The sequence below is a fragment of the Mustela erminea genome, chromosome 13, assembly GCF_009829155.1.
Source record: "Mustela erminea isolate mMusErm1 chromosome 13, mMusErm1.Pri, whole genome shotgun sequence".
Classification (NCBI taxonomy): domain Eukaryota; kingdom Metazoa; phylum Chordata; class Mammalia; order Carnivora; family Mustelidae; genus Mustela; species Mustela erminea.
Genome location: NC_045626.1, coordinates 47,156,652 through 47,174,396, shown reverse-complemented (window position 1 = coordinate 47,174,396; position 17,745 = coordinate 47,156,652). Strand labels below are relative to the sequence as shown.

General features: G+C 42.9%; 1 protein-coding gene across 5 annotated transcripts in view; it reads right to left on the bottom strand.

Annotated features, from left to right (window-relative positions):
- Positions 1-1,890: 1,890 nt before the first annotated feature.
- Positions 1,891-17,745, bottom strand: part of ANKRD29 (ankyrin repeat domain 29) — a 57,389-nt gene continuing 41,534 nt past the window's right edge. For 4 of the 5 annotated variants that reach the window (XM_032310321.1, XM_032310318.1, XM_032310319.1 and 1 more), the window contains 4 exons: positions 13,403-13,501; positions 11,506-11,601; positions 9,161-9,259; positions 1,891-4,304 (listed from right to left, as the gene is read on the bottom strand). In XM_032310321.1, the coding sequence (XP_032166212.1) occupies positions 4,221-4,304; positions 9,161-9,259; positions 11,506-11,601; positions 13,403-13,501 (378 nt within the window). In that variant the 3' untranslated portion in view covers positions 1,891-4,220. The remainder of the gene's footprint in view (positions 4,305-9,160; positions 9,260-11,505; positions 11,602-13,402; positions 13,502-17,745) is intronic. The other variant, XM_032310320.1, reaches the window with a different exon arrangement.

The following is a 17,745-nucleotide window of genomic DNA, read 5'->3' as shown; positions in this document are numbered from 1 at the left end:
CCTACATTGACCTAAAAGCCTTCCCTTAATGACAATGGCTTACCGTGCCTAACCTGTTTGTACCCAACAATGTGTTTTATGCTGAATGCCTGTTTTCCTTCTGAAAGTCTGGGATTTTGTTAAATGCTAGACAGAGGATACCTATGTGACCAGGTCCCAGCTGAAAGCCTGGGCAAGTCTTTAATGAGCTTCCCCAGGAGACAACACTTGTCAATGTTGCCGTGTCTCATTGTGAGAGGAATTGAGCTCCCCCTGTGAGAATCCACTGGAAGAATCCACTGGAAGACAACTCTTATGAGATTGCACCTGGTTCCCTCCATCTTCTATTTCTCTTTCCCTTTGCTGGTTTTCTTATATATCCTTTTTCTGTAAGCCTAGCCATGAATATGACCCCATGATGATCTCTGGGAGTCTTTCTAGCAAATCACCCAACCTAGGGAAGGTCCTAGGGTCCCCTGCCACATCTTAGTATAATCTTAACCCTCTTTTCCTTGATCTCTATGTTCAATTAATCACCAATTATCATTAGCTCTACCTCTAAATTTTAATTTTTTTAAATTAAAAAACTGTTTTTAAAGTGTTAAAGTAATCTCTATACCCAAAGTGGGGCTCAGATTCAACCCCGAGGTCAAAAGTCACATGTTCCATGGACTGAGCCAGCTAGGCGTCCCTCTACCTCAAAATATTTTTAAAAAATATATTAATATATAAACACATATATGTTTATATATTAATATATATTAATATAATAAATATATTAAATATATAAATAAATATTATATATATACATATATATATATATACACATATATATATATATATATCTCCTGTGTTCACCACCCTCATTGCCTTGAGGTGACAACTGTGACTGCATCTGGGCATCATCACTCCCCTCTCTTTCCTCCACTATAGAAATGAAATCCCCAAGATTGGATGGAGAACAGCACCAAGCCAATGTTATGAGGAAGTTTTCTCTCAAGGCCAGTTTCCTCAGCTGCAAGATGTAGATAGGATAACGGCTGTTTCGTAGTGTGGCTGTCAGGGGTTAATGAGAAAATGCAAATGAACTCTTATGAGATTCTCTTTGTAAAGTGCTTAGCCTGTAACAATCCTTCTGTTTCTATCACTGTTATTCATGATCTGCAGACTACACCTGGTCACTACCCTTGAGTGAGGCTAAGTCAGTTCTAGCCCTGAAACCATTTTGTGCAACTGGGACCTCAGTTTTCTTACCCCTCTAATCTGCCCACCCCAAAATGCATCTCTGTGGAATCCCAAGTAGACTGCCGTTGGGTCGGGGTGTGCTCTTTTCCTCTGACTAGGTCTCCTGCGTGGGAGAACGATGAGACAAAGCTTTCTCGTGGTTGCCAAGGATGGGGGCAGCAGGGAAGGGAGCCAGAATGGTCACAGAGTTCTCCAGATACATGATGTTACCAGACAAATATTTACGGTTGTACGAAACCATCGGTTACTGCAGACGACAAAGCCACTGCACGGGACTGAAGAGCCAGCAGCAGCACGGGCAATAAAGATACAAATGAAGACACACACAGGTCAGTATATGAGGTGATGGGTGTGTTAACTAGATGGGGGGAATCCTTCCACAATGCTTTCAGATATCGAATCATCACAGTGTACAAGTCAAAGTTTCTGTTTTCAGAGTCTTTCATGACTCTCCCAAGACTTTTTGTCTGACCTTGTGGGATCATCATAAAAGTTCTCCACAGTTAAAACAATGAAATCATATAGCTTAAAGATCTACTCAGGCTTCCAAATATCAATGTATTTATTGACAAAGCTGAATTACTCACTTTGAAATTCCATGCTATTAAAAATCACATAGAAATAACTAACTTCTGATTAAAAACAAACAGGAACAAGCAACAAAGGTAAGTTGGGTAGTACATTAACTTTATTTTGAATTATAACATGGAATATGTCATCAACAAATGGATGTAAGGAAAACTTTTACAATTCAGTTAACAAATGATTTGCATAGGAACTGCTAGTTCTGTCTGAAGATGCAGAGCTCTTTGAATTGTGAATTAGATTAACATAAAATAAGAATCATAATAATTAAGAACCATCTACCTGTGTGACAAATAAATGTAATTTTACTTCAAATAACAGACTTTTTGTTCAGTCCCTGGTGAGCAGTTATTATAATCATCTTCCCTGCTATGGCTAATGTCATAATCTCATCCAGACCAAATGTGATCCTTCTAAGCTAGAGACCTCTTACCTATTGTAGGAAAACCTCCATTAAGTGTTGCTGAAGCTACTAGATTCATTTTTATGGCCCTAAAATTGATCAAGAACATTTCTCACTTAAAACAAATGTCAAGGACAACACATCTTAGTGAAAACATTGAGTCTGTGATTTCAACCCATTTTGTCTTTTGGAACTTTGTTATCAGTGTCCATAATACTGTTTTGATTTATATCAGTGATGAGCAACCAGTTTTGGCCTGAGGGCTAACAAAGGGGGAAAAATAGAAAGCATTTAAGGCCACACTCTCTTCCCCTTCAAAATGAACATAGTTTTATGAAATTCCCATGGGGGAAAGTGTATTTGTATTATTTTGCTAAGTAAAAGGAAGTCAGTGAGGAAACTGGCACTGCTTTTTAGCTACTAAAATGTTTCTATCCAGGTATTTTAGCAATACAGACAGAACTTTCTAATTTTTTTATTCCGAAATTAGATTGTGGACTTGTTGCATAGTTAGGCTTAGACATGTATGGGGGTTCTGTGGCCCATTACTGCCTTTGCTTGTGACATTAATTAAAGTAAGCTAATTTGTTTTGATTATTTTATTGATCATAACACACTTTAAGGGAATATCCTCTAATTTCAAGAATTATATTCCATCATTGACTGACTTAAAGACAACGCTTTTAGTGAGCACCACTGCAAGCTGGTTAAAAAAAAATTGGAGGACTGCATTTCCTTCCATCTTAACATGTCTTTGCACAGAACATTGGCTGGAAATCAGAACAGAATGTGAAAAGAAAACTAAAGAAGTATTTAAATAATAGAAATATCATCAGCGTTTATTATGGTAGATTATAGAAAGATGGTCTAATTTGTGTGTGTGTGCAATTAGGCACTGACTGAGGCATTTAGACACCATTGGTTATAAAATACATTGAACATAAATTTTGACTCCCCTTCAAGGAATAATTCAGTAAAACTTGGGTTTCTTTTTTGAAATCAATCAGCTCAAGAACATGCATAGATGAACATTATTAAATACTAATGACAGTCTTTTATTGCTTATACTCCTGCAATAGAATAGTAACATATTGTACTAGCATATGACATTTCATCCAAGGACCTCAAAGTCATTGTGTCAAGCAACAGGACTGCACAGCTTATTAAGTCTACCAAGTTATGGCATGGGAAGCAGACTCCCAACAAAAGAACCAAAATAAAAGTTCAAAAAGACAAAGCCTAAACTTCCTGTTTCCAAATTTGCCACGTATATCTTACCATAACTACAATATTGATTCTAGGTAAATATGATTTTTTTTTTTCTTTACGTGTTAGGAATGAGATGAGGATCACCTCGCAAATAAACAATCTGTCTTTTTTATAGTTCAATAGTCCATCTTGGAAAATCACATCATGGAATGTCAGAAGTGGCTCTTTAATGTGAATTTATACATCATTGCTTCCAAATCAACATGGTTACGATCTTTGGGTAGAAGAAAACATTTTACACTGGAATAACATACATCTATGTGTAAAATACAAGGGAACTATATCTTTTAGCACTCTTACATTTGAGCTATATCTTTTAGCACACTTACAATTAATGCAAAAGCAGAAGTGCTTTGATTCACTGAAGATCAGACTTTCAGTCTTTTAAAGGCTTTTGTCATCTTGTTTAAACCTCTTCCATGGTTTAACTCTAAGAGTTTAACCGAGAGACCCAACTTAGTGTGGTTTAAAATGAGTTTCTGTGGACTCCACGAGTCTGCCAGGCCCCACAGCGGTGGGGTTAAAGGCCAGCGTGATTAGTTCATGTGAGGGTAAGGGGCCCCTGAGCCTTTCTGTTCTTGACTCGGGGCACAGAGCCCAGCTCCCCTTGATCAGGGACCCAGGGTGGATATTCTGGGCATTTCCTTGCTTCAAGGAATTTCCAACACTATTTGAAAAGCAATTTCTTTTTGGACAATGTGATTAGGGTTTCTATCTTTCAGTTGAATATGGAACTAAGTTAGCTCTTCCTATGTCCTTCTTTACTTCGGAGGAGACGCAGTATACGTTCATTTTTGGTTAGTTCTGCTGGAAGTTCATTGGCCTAGAAGAAGATAAGATAGACATTAGTGAATTCCCACAGTTGGGATGGTTTTAGGGTCTCCAAAGCAGGGTCTCTGACTCCACTTACTCCTCTGCTGGCAAAAAACCTTACTGGACTCACTCTTATTTTAAGGCCTTAAAGGTCTCCTTTAGTCATATAAATATCATCTATTATTTTCTTATTTCATCATTAGAGTTATTTTTTTTCTAAGCCATATCTCTAGTACATTGATCTCCTGGAGGCCAGCATCCATGTATGATTAGTCATCATATCCTCATTTCTAGCCCAATCCCTGATGCATCTAGTATGTGCTCAATAAACACTGGTAATGTTAAATTTGATATTTTATATTTAATTAGTATGGGGCAGTGTGTCCACTAGGGACTTGAGACTAAGGACAGGTATCTATTGAAAAAACAGTGTTAAGAAACATTTAGAGAATAAGAAATACCTGGTCAAGAACAGCTTCTGTGGCCACCACGTCCTTCCTGACACTAGGGATTCACTGAATGGCCTTTCTTCTCATCATGCTATTGAGACACATTCCTTACACATTTATTTCATGAGTGAATCCTTATCCCATGAAATAAATGAATGGGGGCAGTGGTTCTCAAACTTTTTGGTCTCAGGACCTTTTTACACTCTTAAAAATTAATGAGGATCCCAATAAGCTTTTGCCTTTAACTTCTTAGAAATGAAAGGAAGAACATTAAAAAACCCCTTAATTCATTAAAAATCATAAATGCACTACATGGTACTATAAATGACATGAAAAACAACCACATGTTCAAAAACAAAAAAGCTAGGGATAAGAGTAGCATTGTTTAATAGATCTGCCTATCTGTTGAATGTGTAGCTTACTGGGAGACATTTGGATTTTCTTATCTGCTTCTGTATCTAAGCTATCGTGATACGTTGTTTCGGTTAAAGCATATAAAGAAAATTCAGCTTTGCACACATAGGTAGTTGGAAAAGGAAGGAAAGATTTTAACAGCCTTTTCAAATCATTGGAGATATTGTTCTTTGATGCTACGCTCGTACTAAACAAAGGACAGTTTCTTAAAGGAAACTGCAGTGTGGAATCTGAAACCATACCAATGAACTTTTTACATGAGAAAGCCATACATCTATCTATCTACAGCTGGTGTTTTCCCCCATGTATGATTTGTAACATCACACACCAGCCAATTGGAAAATATTAGTTCAATGAGTTATGCAGATCTTCTAGATGTGGACACATGGGGTCATAAAATCTCCAAATATTACCTTCATTAATATTAGCGCCGATTCATCAGAAAAGCCTGTGAGTTTAAGAAGCCATCAGGCTCACATGGTGGATACCAGTGGTTCTTCGAAGTAAAAATGGCGCTCTGTGAAAAGGCACTTGGCTCATTTTGCTATTCTAATGATGTCCCTGAGATAACCATGCACCTGAGTAGAGACCAGGAAGGCCAGATGCATCCTTCCCATTGCCTTACATAGAATATTAAAAAGATGTGTAACAAGGGTCCAGATTGAATAAAATTGGAATTGTTCACGGCTTCATCAAAGATGTTCTTAAGTAAAACTGGTATGTGTGTGAAATAATTTACAAAATCTGTAAAGTAACTCACAAGGTTGTGTAAAATAATTTGCTGGTACAGTTTATACCCCTGCTGGCAGGTGTCAGGGGCCACTAGTTTCAGTCACCGTTAGAGCAAATGTTAGAAGCAACATTTGCTCTAGAAGTTAGAGCAAATGTTAGAAGCACCGTTAGAAGCAAATTTTCACTGTGCTTCTACACCATTAGAGCAAATGTCAGCACAGTGAAAAGGGCAGATGACATCTTTGTATTACTAAGTGTATTGTTTTGACTTCTTAGACCTCATGAAAGGGTCTTACAGGCCCTCAGGGGTCCACAGACCATACTGAGAACTGTTGTTATAGATGAATCACGGGATGTTCTCAGGATTTCAAGGGAGGCAGTTAAAGGGTAGAAAGGCACCCAGAATACAGGAGAGGGCTTGGATGTAGATGTTACTTGTCTCACATACTTTTTCCTCCCAGAGTCACACCTGGAACCCCCTGCTTTACCTGGGACCCTGATCCTAGGTGAAACTCCTGAAGTCCCTTCCTTCTTGGTTGGGTCCTGCTCTTTGGCCCGCACATGATAGCTGAAACTTCATTTGTCGGGAGTTATGCACAGAGTCGCTGGGAATTATGTTTGCAACAAATGGTCTGCCGCACAGCGTGTCCTGTGACTGCCCCCCAACCCACCACAAAGGACCCTTGATGCTGATGCTGTACTGAATTGTGCAGGAGATGACTATGCTGTGTTGCTGTAGACCAGAGGCCCCTCAGGCCTTGGAATTCTACTATTAGTTCCTGCAGGCCTAATGCCTGGCCCTGCACGGAAATGCTCCCAGTAGACAGATGTCAGCGCCTTCTAGTCTCGGAGCACACTCAGGAATGACAAAGCTGTTCCACGTGGGTTACTGAAGTTTGGTGAGCAGGCTGCCAGGCAGCCAGAGGATCCTCTATGGTCAGGAAGAGGAGGAGATCTAAGAGGCTGTACTTTATCAATAAGCTTCCTGAGTTATAGTTCCCATGTGTAACCTTTATCACTGAAAAAAACCCTATATCCTCAAACCATGTAGTCAACTTTTGATCAATCACATTGCTGTTCTGGTGTCCTCCATATAGTTCTAGAAACCTGGTCTCATGCCTCCTCTCTCCAGGTTGGTCCTCACTGAATTCTCAGGTTGCTGAGGTTGTGTGGACTATTACGATGGCTGGTGCCCCAGGCTAACCCCCAAAGGCCATCTTATTCATTATGGGGCAGGACCCCAGGCCCATGTTCACGATACCACAGCATCAAAACACTCTCCTTCCCAACCGCTCTTGGGACAAGCTGTGTTCTTAGATGGCTCGGCCATCCTGACGGGACAAGCTGTGTTCTGAATCTTCAGTTGGGAGTATCGGGAACACAGGGCCTGCACCCATGGGGACAGCTGCGGTGTGGGGAGTAGCTATCAGGCCCGTCGGTTACCCTGTCCTGAGGCCTCCATGTCGCAGTCCCAGAGAACTCCACCCCTGCAGCAGAAGATTGCTTCTGTATCAGCTTAGAAGTCATTTCCTCTGGGAAGCTTCTAGTAGCATTTATTACTTCCCTACTCACAGCGCTTGTCACTGTACTGCAATTTGTTTGTCTTTATTCTTCAGTAAACTCTGAGCTCTTTGAAGGCAGAGACGATGGGAACTCTATCCACTGTAGTCTCCCCAGTACACGGCACCGCGCGTGGTATCTAGTGGGTCCTCAGTGTGTGTTGAATGAAGGAAGGCAAAGAATACCCCCTTCAAGAGTCCCGGGTGGCTGCCCGAATCCCAACACCCTTGCTTCTAGAGCTATCTCTAAGAGGCTGGCTTCTTTGGGGTGGCTGGTGGATGGATGGGACGCGGGTAGAACTCCCTGGCAACAACTCCCAGCTCTCTGAGGGCTGCTGGTGTATGAAACTCCAGCATGAGCAGCTTCCCTATATCTTCAAGAGTAGCTTTAGGGACAATCCAAAGTCCAGCATTTTGGTCACTGGAAATTCCCCATAACCATGATTGCTGAAGTCCCAGGAGACAAACAAAGAACTGCACATTGTTTCAGTTTCCATAAGCTACTGGATGGCTTAGTGAGAAAGATCAATCTCTTTAGGAAGTCTGGGTCCAGGGTCTAAAGATAAGTGTACAAGTCTGATTTCAGCTGCCTTATCACACAGCCAGGCCAGCTAATGGAAAACGAATTGGGAGAATCTCAGGAAGAGATAAGCAGAAGTATTCATCTTCAAGCACTCTAATGGCAAGAACGAGGAAATAATAATGCCACATGCTAAGTAAAATGAAAATAAAAGAGACTCTTGGCATGTTGTCTAATTGCACCTCTTAATGGTTCCTTTCCAAAATGTCATGAAAAAGGTTCTGCGTGTTTGCTTTTATTATTAAAGAAATTAACACAGGACTAGATACTAATAAAAGCTCTAATAGTATAGAAGTATAAAGTGAAAACTGCTTTTCATACCTCCCTTGATGGATAAGCTCTGCTCCTACTTCCTCCTTTAAAAGTTCATAGTTCCATGTTCTCTCAAGACCTGCCCTACGCTGCTCTCCTCTCCCAGGTTCTACATTTGACTGTGCACACAGATGTCGAATAGGAAACAATAGGCATTGAGCATCTTCCCACCTCCATGTTTGACTTAATTGTAAACTAAGGATGTTGGCCTATGAAAGCTATGGGTTGGTTTGGAACAGCAGTGCCAAGTCCCATTAACAGTAGAATAGCATTTCCCCCAAGAAGGTGTCAAGATATGCACGTTGGATGTATGCAGGATAGCAATAAACTACCAGAATGGGGGCGTTCTTAGGACACTTCTTTGATGACACAACCCCATAACTGTACTCCCCGCCCCCTGTCCTGGGAGGGCTGCACCACTGTTAGCCCACAACCGCCCCTGCTAGATACGGGATTTTCAGCCTAATTCTCTGGGTCTAGATACACTGCTCGTTCCTAGCTACCAACAGCCTCACATGCCCTCACGATGCCCAGGTACGAAGAGAAGGGATGGGGGGGGGGGCGGCCTGAGTGATGAGACACCTGTGAGAGCTTTGCTCTCCTTCACAGTCCCTTTCGAAGGCCCATCAGCATCTAATCATATCCTCAGGTCCGCAGCCCACCGTGAATGGGCCTGTGTAAGTATTGCCAACGGCCCTTTGCAAGTGACACAAATCTGCCCAGGGGGCACGGGATGGGTTATTGTGGCTTAGGTAGAAACCGCCTTATCTCTGCACAGGTGCCCAGGGGAGTTAAAAGATAAGGAGGGAAAGGCCAGTACCTTGTTTCTCAGGGCTGGGTCCGCCCCTGCTTCCAGGAGCAGCGCGACTGTTTTAATATTCCCACTGAGCACTGCCGCGTGGAGGGCTGACGTCCCATTCTAGGAGAAAACGACAGTGTGTGTCAGGAGTGGGCTCACGGCCATCAGCACCGAGCCTGGCTTTCATCATAGCCCAGCCTAAGTGAGGAGACTAGGGTCGGAGCTTTGCTCTTCCTCACAGTCCCCCACTTGAGGGCACGTCAGCATCTAATAGAGTGTCCTCAAGTCCCCAGCAGATGATCCAGGCAAACACTGCCAACATCCTTTGGCAAGTGAAACAAGAAATCTGGCCCAGGGTACACGTGACTTCGCGATCAGTCCGTCAGTTTTAAACATATTAGAACTTGCTGCAGCAAAAGTGATAATGCCACATTATTTTATTTTTTCTTCAAGGGCAACATACACAGTTTTTGCACTTCCAGCGAGCCTGGAGAAATGGCTGGTCAACCAAGGGGCTGACCTGTCAGCCCAGCTACCTGTTCTCCATGCACTGAGGTGGGAGGGAGCACCACTGTGGGCTCACAGGCTGTCAGCACGTGCAGTGAGGAAACCCTGAAGCCCCGAGGTAGAGCATTCTTGAGCATGAAAAGGGCCCATTGGTTGGATTGCTGAAATTTTATTAAATATACTGCAAATATCTACTAAACCAAGGAAGCATCGGTGTGCAGCACATAGCCAGATTCTGGGAGGGGAGAGGAAGAGAATATAACAAGCCTGACATAAGAATGATGGGCAGTCACATGACATCTGTTTTAAAAGATGGATATGTCTACAAGCTATTTATAATAATAATAATAATAAAACTATTTTCTTAATTTATAAAAGAATAAAATATAATGCCTATAGAAAAATTCCAGCAAAGTAGCATTTTCCTTTCTAAAGCAGCATGTTTATTTTTATAACATGTATGACAACTCACTTGTCTGATGATACTTCACTCATCTAAATCTTCACCAACTTGTCAACTTCATCTATTTGCAACATGGCTAAGAATATAATACCAAGCCAAAAAAGAGCTCTTTGAAACACCACTAGGTATTACAAAGTCCATTTCTGAAGCTCATTTCTTTCATTTGTAGAGCTCCCTTTCACAGACCATTTATTCTTACTTTACAAACAATGTTAATGAATGTAGCTTTCCTGCTTCCGAGCTCATGGAAGATTAGAAGTTGGTCACTGGGACCGAGAGAGGGGCCAGCATTCTGACAGGAGGCCTGTATCAGCTGATCAGAGACGATAGAGCCTAAATACATAAAGGATTAGATACAGAGTGTCCCAAAGCCTCTGGGATCATTCAAGGACAGGTTGACTATTTTATGTGTCAATAAAGCGAGGGCTAAGTGCTAGCCGGTGTTCCAAGTTTAGAACAGGTTTCTTGTCCTCAATTGAGGAAAACAGTAATGTAAACTAGGGGTCCTCAAACTGCAGCTGGTGGGCCAAATTGAGCCTGCCACTTGTTTTTCTATGTCCTGGCAAGCTGAGATTTAAAAAAAAAAAAAAAAAAAGAAACAAAAGAAGAGTACTACACAAAAATATGAAATTCCAGAAATACAATCCATTCAAAAAGTGTGCATGGAACGCAGCCATCCCTTGCCCCCATGGCTGCTTTCAAGCTACTAGAGCAGAGTCGAACAGTTCCAGCAGAGCCCCTATGGCCCATGAAGCCTAAAATATTTCCTCCCTGGCCCTTTATGAAAAAATTTGCCAAACCCTGGTTTATACTGTAATTTAAAAATATCTTAGTCTCAAACAGATAAATTTAAAAAAGGATTTTGGCGCTCTGCCTCCTGGCAGACCCAGTTCTGACACACCCTTTAGGGTGTCCAAAGATGTGAGTCTTATTTTCTTTCATCTAAGATAACAATGTGGTTCTTTGCTCCAGATAATGAAGGGAAGAAACATGAGCACCTGTCCCCCAAGTTTCATAGGACACAAATTATGCATTTCATGAGTTGTGGAAGATTTTAGGCCTATGATATATATATATATAGATAGATAGATATAGATAAAGATATAGATATAGATATAGATCTATCTTTATATATATATATGAAGATAGTGATTTAATTACCACTGTATTTTTTCCCCTGGAAAACTAAGTATCAACAGCCTCTGGTTCACTCTTCTTATCACCCTGCCATTTTAACCAGTGCCCATGAATCTCCAACATTAAGAAACTGTAGGTAAGTTCTTTCAAGAATGCAACTAACCATGTGAATTATCTCAGCTTCTCCTGCAGGCCTCAGGTATGGGCTTCTTAATTTCCAACCTCTCTTTTATAGATTGGTAAAATTTCTAAGTCTTACCTTCAAAATGCCAAGGGTGGGTGAGAATTTCAGCAGCTCTTCTATAACATCATTATATCCTTTGTTGGCTGCTTTGAGCAATGCTGTTGTACCATCCTTAACAGAGTGGAACAGAAAAGTTGACTTAACATATGTGTGTGTTGGCTAAAAACTAAATGTTAGTTGAGAACCGGGAATACACTTGTCAGAACAGGTGAAAGGGGAAAGGCCATGTCTCTTAATCTGGGAGCATTTTAGAGCATAATCAGTTCTGCATGAACGAATGCTGGACAAAATATGTGACTTCTTCTCTTAGAACCCTGCCATTTGGGGATTCAGACTCTTCCAGTCCCTTAGAACACCGGGTAACACTGGAGAGAGGGGGACATCAAGAATGTATTTTAGGGGGTGCCTGGGTGGCTCAGTGGGTTAAGCCGCTGCCTTTGGCTTGGGTCATGATCTCAGGGTCCTGGGATCGAGTCCCGCATCGGGCTCTCTGCTCAGCAGGGTCCCTGCTTCCCTTTCTCTCTCTCTGCCTGCCTCTCTGCCTACTGTGATCTCTCTCTGCCAAATGAATAAATAAAATCTTTAAAAAAAAAAAAAAAGAAAAAAGAATGTATTTTAGGACATGGATGGGCCAAAGAGGCATTGTCTGTAGTTCATGGCTTAGTGGAAATTAATTTTAAACTATTTTAATGACTTAAATAATTACTGAACTGTATTTACTGTTTTAAAATTTTGAATGTGCTTTTTTTTTTTTTTTGCTTTGCCTAATATACAACTTTGCTCCACTGGGCCTAGGTATCTGTCTGTGGTAGTTGGGGATGGGTAGGTGGTGAGTAGGAAGGGGATAGACTGAAATCTGTTAAAAAGAAATGCAAAAATGCAAAAATTTATATTCAGCTTCTGTCATCACTTTTTGGCTTGAGAAGAGATTTTCCAAATTCCTCCCCCCACACCCCGCTTTTACATATCAATTGCTGTATTTGGAGGATTCAGTTCACAGAATTCTGCAGTCAAGGAACTATCCCAGTCTGCTCTAAAGGTTTAATTTAGCTAGAATCAGGAAGAAAGAAAATGTGATTAGAGGGTTTTTCTTTTCTGGTTTTAGAGATGTGTGAAGAAGTGATAAAGCGGGAGAGAGGACAGTGAAGTAAGCAGAAATGTGTCTTTACCCCTTCCGGGCTCAGACATGGAGAAGGGAGTTGCATCACATAAGCAAGGGTAATAGTAAGGGTGAAAAGGCCAGACACTGTAAAAACCAAACCAAACCAAACCCAAAAGGCAAATGGCATAGTGTGGTCAGGCAGCAGGGTCTCCCCAAGCTGCCCTTAGTTCCTATGGGCTACATAAAGGGCCTGGTGTGGGGCCCATCGAGGCAGACTTAGGTGACATTAGCATTGCTAGGTGGAGGCCAATGAGGGATGTGGTGTAGGTGTCCGCAGTTGGGGAAGCCCTGTGAGGTGGAGCCCCAGGAACACTACTGAACCCCAAAACAAAGACGCTGCGCCCTCACCTGCACTGCGGTCCAGGGCCAACAGGAGGCGCAGCGCAGCCCGACGCGCTGCAGCTAGGGACACCCCCAAGGGCAGCCCCAGGCCAGGGCTCCTACCTCCAGCATTTCTCCCGGGTTCATCCAGGAGTCAGCTCAGGTGGAGGAGGATCTCCGATGATTAAACATCTTATCCTTGGGGAGAGTGGGCAGCATTTGCTAAGTTTCAGCTGACTTGGACATTTACTTTGTTTTCCTGCTGAAGAGCCGGTGGAGGTTGGGAGAAAACCCGGGGGAGTTACAGACCAAATAAAGGTGCGTTTTCTCCTCACGTCTAAGCCAGGCTGAGTTTTGGAGCTTTGGGGCATACACTACCCATCCCCGTACCCCCAGGTCCCTCGTGCTGCAGCTGTGACTCAGACTCACGTTGCGGGCGGCATCCCGGTCTGCTCCGCGCAACAGCATCACCCTCACCACCTCGCTGTGGCCCATCTGCGACGCGATCCACAGTGGTGCGGTCCCGTCCTGCCGGGGAGGCGAGACGCTTGCTACCACCCAGCAGCCGCCGAGCAGCAAGGCAGTGCCCACAAACAGCACCCCCATCCCCGACACATGAGGACGGAGATGTTAACCCATTTACACAGACAGGCACCTGGCAGTGCCTGGAACACCCGGAATGCGTGATTGCCAACATCGGGGTTTGGGCTTATAATACAGCCATTTTATGGCAGAATCTTTTAGCCCATAGGAGGGTGAGTAAACCCAGGAAGGAGAGGCCAGCAGTTTATTTTCCCCGGATTCTCTGTTTGTTTGCTTTGCTGGTGGGTTCACACAACCCACCCTGCTTAGTGGGGGCCCTCGTTTCCACAGGAGAAAGCAGTTTTCTTGGAGGTGATGTGAGAGGGCCAGAGAACTAAAGACATTTCTCCCACTCCTCTATTCTAGTGTCTAGAATCCCCCACAGACGGCCATTTTTAGGGACTTCAGTTTCATGCAGGATGTGATATGATTTCTTCTGGGAGGAAATGCATACTAGCAAGTTAGAGCAGGGTGACATTTTTAGTAATATTTCCGGAGTATTGTGCCCCCAGAGAGCCTGTTTATGTGAGCACTGGGTGATGATGTGGAGAGGTATTGCTCCAGAGAAGAAAAGGTGAACCATCCAAGGGAGGGAAAAGGATTTGATAGGAGGGTTTTCTGTGGGGGAGTGGGGGAGATGGAGGTCAGATGGGAGTGTCCGTGTTTTCCTCCTGGCTTGAATCTCGGTTAGGTAAGCACCCAGATAAAATATGGTGAATTCCAGATGGAAAAGGATTTTCTCCTGTTCTCGGGATGAAACCCAGGGAAACTGCAGGCCTCTCAGAGAATCTCTGCTCCTGGCTGGTGCCTGAGAGAGCAAACAGAAATGGATGAGGGAGTCTGGGCCAATGGGCCCAAAACATCTGCCAGGATCCCTGATTCCCATCAATGAGGCATCTGCACACCCAGGAGTTCCTGTCTGCCTATGCGAAAGTGGAAGTGCTGGGTAAACAGTGGTCAGGGAAGATAAAGCCATAGAAGATAGTGATTTCAGGATGACAGGCCAACAAGGTACCAGACAGGATACTCACAGACAGGAAAGGCTGGAATGGCACAAGGACCAGACATGAGTGTCCCCACCCCACCTTAACGTGGGGATGATAGCCTGACCTCTGAGGACTTAGGCCAGTTTGGAGGGAAGGGCAAGGAGGAGGGCGGAGGGACTAGAACTCACTAAACATAGGCTCTGACGTAATGAAGACAATACGGTCCCAGGGGACTGTTTTGGTCAGATAAGACTGAATTACTCAACAGTGGGAATGGGGCTGAAGAGCCAGATGATTCAGTTAGAGAACATAAAGCTTCATTTTCTGCTGCAGTATATAATTTCAGCCCCATTCTACTAGCCACAGCAGGCATAGGATTCTTGCCCATTGCTGTCCAGGCAAAGGGATGGAGGACAAAGAGGTCTGAGTGGGGTGGTGGGTGATGTCAAATTAGGAACCTAGAAGGATCCAGGAGTGCTGAGGGGTGGTAGGAAGACACTGCTACTGTGTCTTGGGAGAGGTGGGAAAGAGGTGCTGAGTGAAACAGGGCGGAAAAAAGATGAACACCTAGAGCCGCTTCAAGCTTTTACAAGGTCTCTGTAGGAATATTCTTGAATCTGAAGATCATTATTAGCAATAGAAATAATACCTTACTTTGTACTTTCGTTTTACAAAGAATGTCTACATTCATTAGTTAATTTGATTCTCCTACTTTAGAATCATTCATTCCTTCATTCACTCAACCAACCAGCAATTATTAAGTATCTTCTAAGTCTCTGGCAGAATACTAAAGAAGACATGGTCTCTGGTCTCAGGTCTCAAAGGAACTTAGTCTAGTGGAGATGGGACATGGAAATTTTAAGATGATTACAGTGCTATAGTAAAGTATGGACAAAAGTGCCCAAGATGAGTCAGGAGAGGCACCTGCTTACTGTGTAGAGGTTACGGGGGTCAGTTGGGGTGATATCTGGGCTGGGCCTTAAAGGAAGACTAGGATTTTGCTAGGTCGGGGTAAGTGGGGAGAACATCCCATGTAGAAGGAAGAGTATTTACAGTCACAGAGACTTGGACAGGTGTGGTTGGTTCAAGCAGAGAAGGAAATCCAGCGGACTGTGGTCCAAGCGGTGTGCGCTGGAATGGAAGGGGGCAGGAGAGGGAGGCAGAGCGCTGGAAACTCTTGTCCCTCCTCGCCTGCTCTGGGCTCACCTGTTCTTCGTCACTATCTCCACCAGAGGGCATGCAAGGAAAGGCAGCCAGCCGCAAAGAGCCCACTGGCGACTTGTTCAATGTGCCTTCCAAGGGCTTGCCAGTTAGTAAAATGATCTTAATTGATACTAACATGTGGAAAGATGTTGAGAGGTGGTATATTGGGAAAAAATATTAATAGCATCAATTCATAACAGTCACGCCAACACTGAACTTCTATCACTTAAATTGCAATAGTCACGGTAGGTGGAAAAAGAAGCCACCACTTCCGGGTTATGAGACCTTAGGCAAATCACCCTGAGCCTCTGTTCTCGTCTGCAAAAATGTAGCCTCCCAGAGATACTCATGGAAACATGCAGGAAGGTGCTGAGCACAGGACCGGCTAGCGCATGCTTAGAAAATACGCAGAATCTGCATATTGATCATGAAAACAATGAAGCGCCTGAAAAAGCACATGAAAAACAATAATCCCCTTAATTTGTACTTGTGTTTATAAAACACTCCACATTCTTTGATTCTCTCAGTTTTCCTGTGAGATAACTGAACAGGTGAGAATGGTAAAATGAGATTTGTGGTTAAACCTGGGAAATTGAATGTGAGTTGGAGCATTACTGTCAAATCAAAGCATTTATTAGTTGATTATCTAGTTTGTGGAGAAAGGTTTTCACTTCTTTCTGTACACCTCAGTTCCTGTTTTCTCTTATTTTTTCCTACTATTCTCATGGTCAGAGTCTTCGCTTTAAAGATGACTTCACAATGAAATGACAGAAATTAAGTCAACTTGGCTCCTTTTTGTTGAGTTTTGAGAGAATTGGAGCAGGAAAAACATTTAAAAATTTATATTTTTGTAAATAGAGAGTTTTAAAATAAGTTGAATCAAATAAATCACAGTGAACTAAATCACAGGAAGTCAGGACGTCTCTGGTGCCTTTTTAAGAAAAGGAAATAGGGGCGCCTGGGTGGCTCAGTGGGTTAAGCCGCTGCCTTCGGCTCAGGTCATGATCTCGGGACCCTGGGATCGAGTCCCATATCGGGCTCTCTGCTCAGCACAGAGCCTGCTTCCTCCTCTCTCTCTCTGCCTGCCTCTCTGCCTACTTGTGATCTCTCTCTCTGTCAAATAAATAAATAAAATCTTTAAAAAAAAAAAAAAAAGAAAAGGAAATAGGACACTCAGCTTGAAGAACATGAGATTCACAGGGTTATGAGAGCTGTCATTTACTATTTGTGTGCAAACCAAGCAGAAAAGGATTTAGACCAATTTTGCATACCAAGTGGCATAAAGAGGGCTGATGGGTAAAAGTTACTTGAGATTCTGGCTCAGTGTAAGACAGAGGTGGTGGTGAGGGCTGGTTACAGACTCAATAGCAGTAATGAGTCCCTGCGCCTGGAGGGGTTCAACAGTGGCTGATTACCACTCAGCAGGATTGTTAAAAGAGGATTCATGTGTCTGATAGATGGTTACACAGGTGACTTGCACAGTTCCTTCTGATTGGGTTATCCCCTCCCTCCATCTGAGATGATATTTTCAAGTATCCTTTTATAACAGTTTTATAGATAGATCATAGCATGAGATGACGCATATGACATCATTTGTTTTAGAAACTAAATATTAGTTCATTTTAGTTAGGGTCCTAAAGATTATTTAGCAAATGAATTAAAATTATTTTGTCCATGGGAATGAATATATTTCGCAGCACTAGCTTTTTGCTTCTGCTTCTTCTAGTCTTCACGCTTAGGCTACCTCCATCTATAGATTCAAGCCACACATAGGGGTCCCTGCTTGGTGTCTCCGGGCTGGAAAATAGGTCTGTAAAAGTTGATATGAGATGTCTGTCTTGCCCTGAGCCTATTTCCCCCATCCACAGGTGCTCATACCAAGGGTGGGCAGGCCAGCCAGTCCACTGTGGTCCAGTCAGTAGAGCCCAGTGGCAACCATGACATTGCTATCCCAAGAGTTGGGTAGTCTGACCTATAAACTTAGGGACTATATGCAAGATG